The sequence below is a fragment of the Calidris pugnax genome, unplaced genomic scaffold (genome assembly GCF_001431845.1).
Source record: "Calidris pugnax isolate Ruff unplaced genomic scaffold, ASM143184v1 scaffold8, whole genome shotgun sequence".
In the NCBI taxonomy this organism is placed as follows: Eukaryota; Metazoa; Chordata; class Aves; order Charadriiformes; family Scolopacidae; genus Calidris; species Calidris pugnax.
In genome coordinates, this window is record NW_015090830.1 from 23173431 (window position 1) to 23174290 (window position 860).

Consider the following 860-nt stretch of genomic DNA (forward strand, 5'->3'; position numbering starts at 1 on the left):
CCGCCTGCCCCTCGCCCTCCGGTTCGGGCTCGCCCTCGGATCACCGCAGCTACACCAGCCTGCGCGCCTCCTCCCCGGCCCCCTCGACGGCGCATTCCTCCTCCGCGTCCTCCCACTCCTCCTCCTCTTCTTCCTCCTCCGGCTCCTCTTCGTCGGTGCCGTTGTGAGAAGAAGTTGCGTGCCGTGCCCCGCGCCGGAGCGGCGTCCAGCCCCGGCGAGCCCCCCTCCGCCGTCGCCGCCGCCGCGATGGTGCAGCAAACCAACACGGCGGAGAACACGGAGGCGCTGCTGGCCGCCGAGACCTCCGACTCCGGGGCCGGCATCGAGCTGGGCATCGCTTCTTCCCCCACGCCGGGCTCCACCGCCTCCACGGGGGGCAAAGCCGACGACCCCAGCTGGTGCAAGACGCCCAGCGGGCACATCAAGCGGCCCATGAACGCCTTCATGGTGTGGTCGCAGATCGAGAGGAGGAAGATCATGGAGCAGTCCCCCGAAAATTTTTATATATTTTTTTTTCTTGAGAAGGGGCTGGTGAAACTACTTCTCGTGCTCGGGGAGAGCGGGATCACTTACTGAGGCGAGAGCCGGGCGCTGCTGGAGGAGGCACCGACGCGCGTTGTCGGCAGGACTCGCCCGCCCCGCCGGGGCGCTTTGGTTTCTATCTCTTTTTTTTTTAATCATTTTTTAAAATTTTTATATATTTTTTTTTCCCCCGACTACAAGTACCGGCCCAGGAAGAAGGTGAAATCGGGCAACAGCTCTTCCAAACCCGGAGGCGACAAGGCGGACAAGGGCGGCGGGGGCGGCGCCGGCGGGGGTAGCGCGGGCGGCGGCCCCGGTGGCCCGACGGCCTCCGCCAA

General features: G+C 65.2%; 1 protein-coding gene across 1 annotated transcript in view; it reads left to right on the forward strand.

The window, feature by feature from the left end:
• The window catches only part of SOX4 (SRY-box 4), a 3718-nt gene that overhangs the window by 618 nt on the left and 2240 nt on the right, over nucleotides 1–860 (forward strand). The window contains 2 exon segments of the mRNA XM_014940789.1: nucleotides 50–531; nucleotides 712–860. The exon segment at nucleotides 712–860 is cut by the window's right edge and continues 4 nt beyond it. Coding sequence (XP_014796275.1) covers nucleotides 50–531; nucleotides 712–860 — 631 coding nt within the window.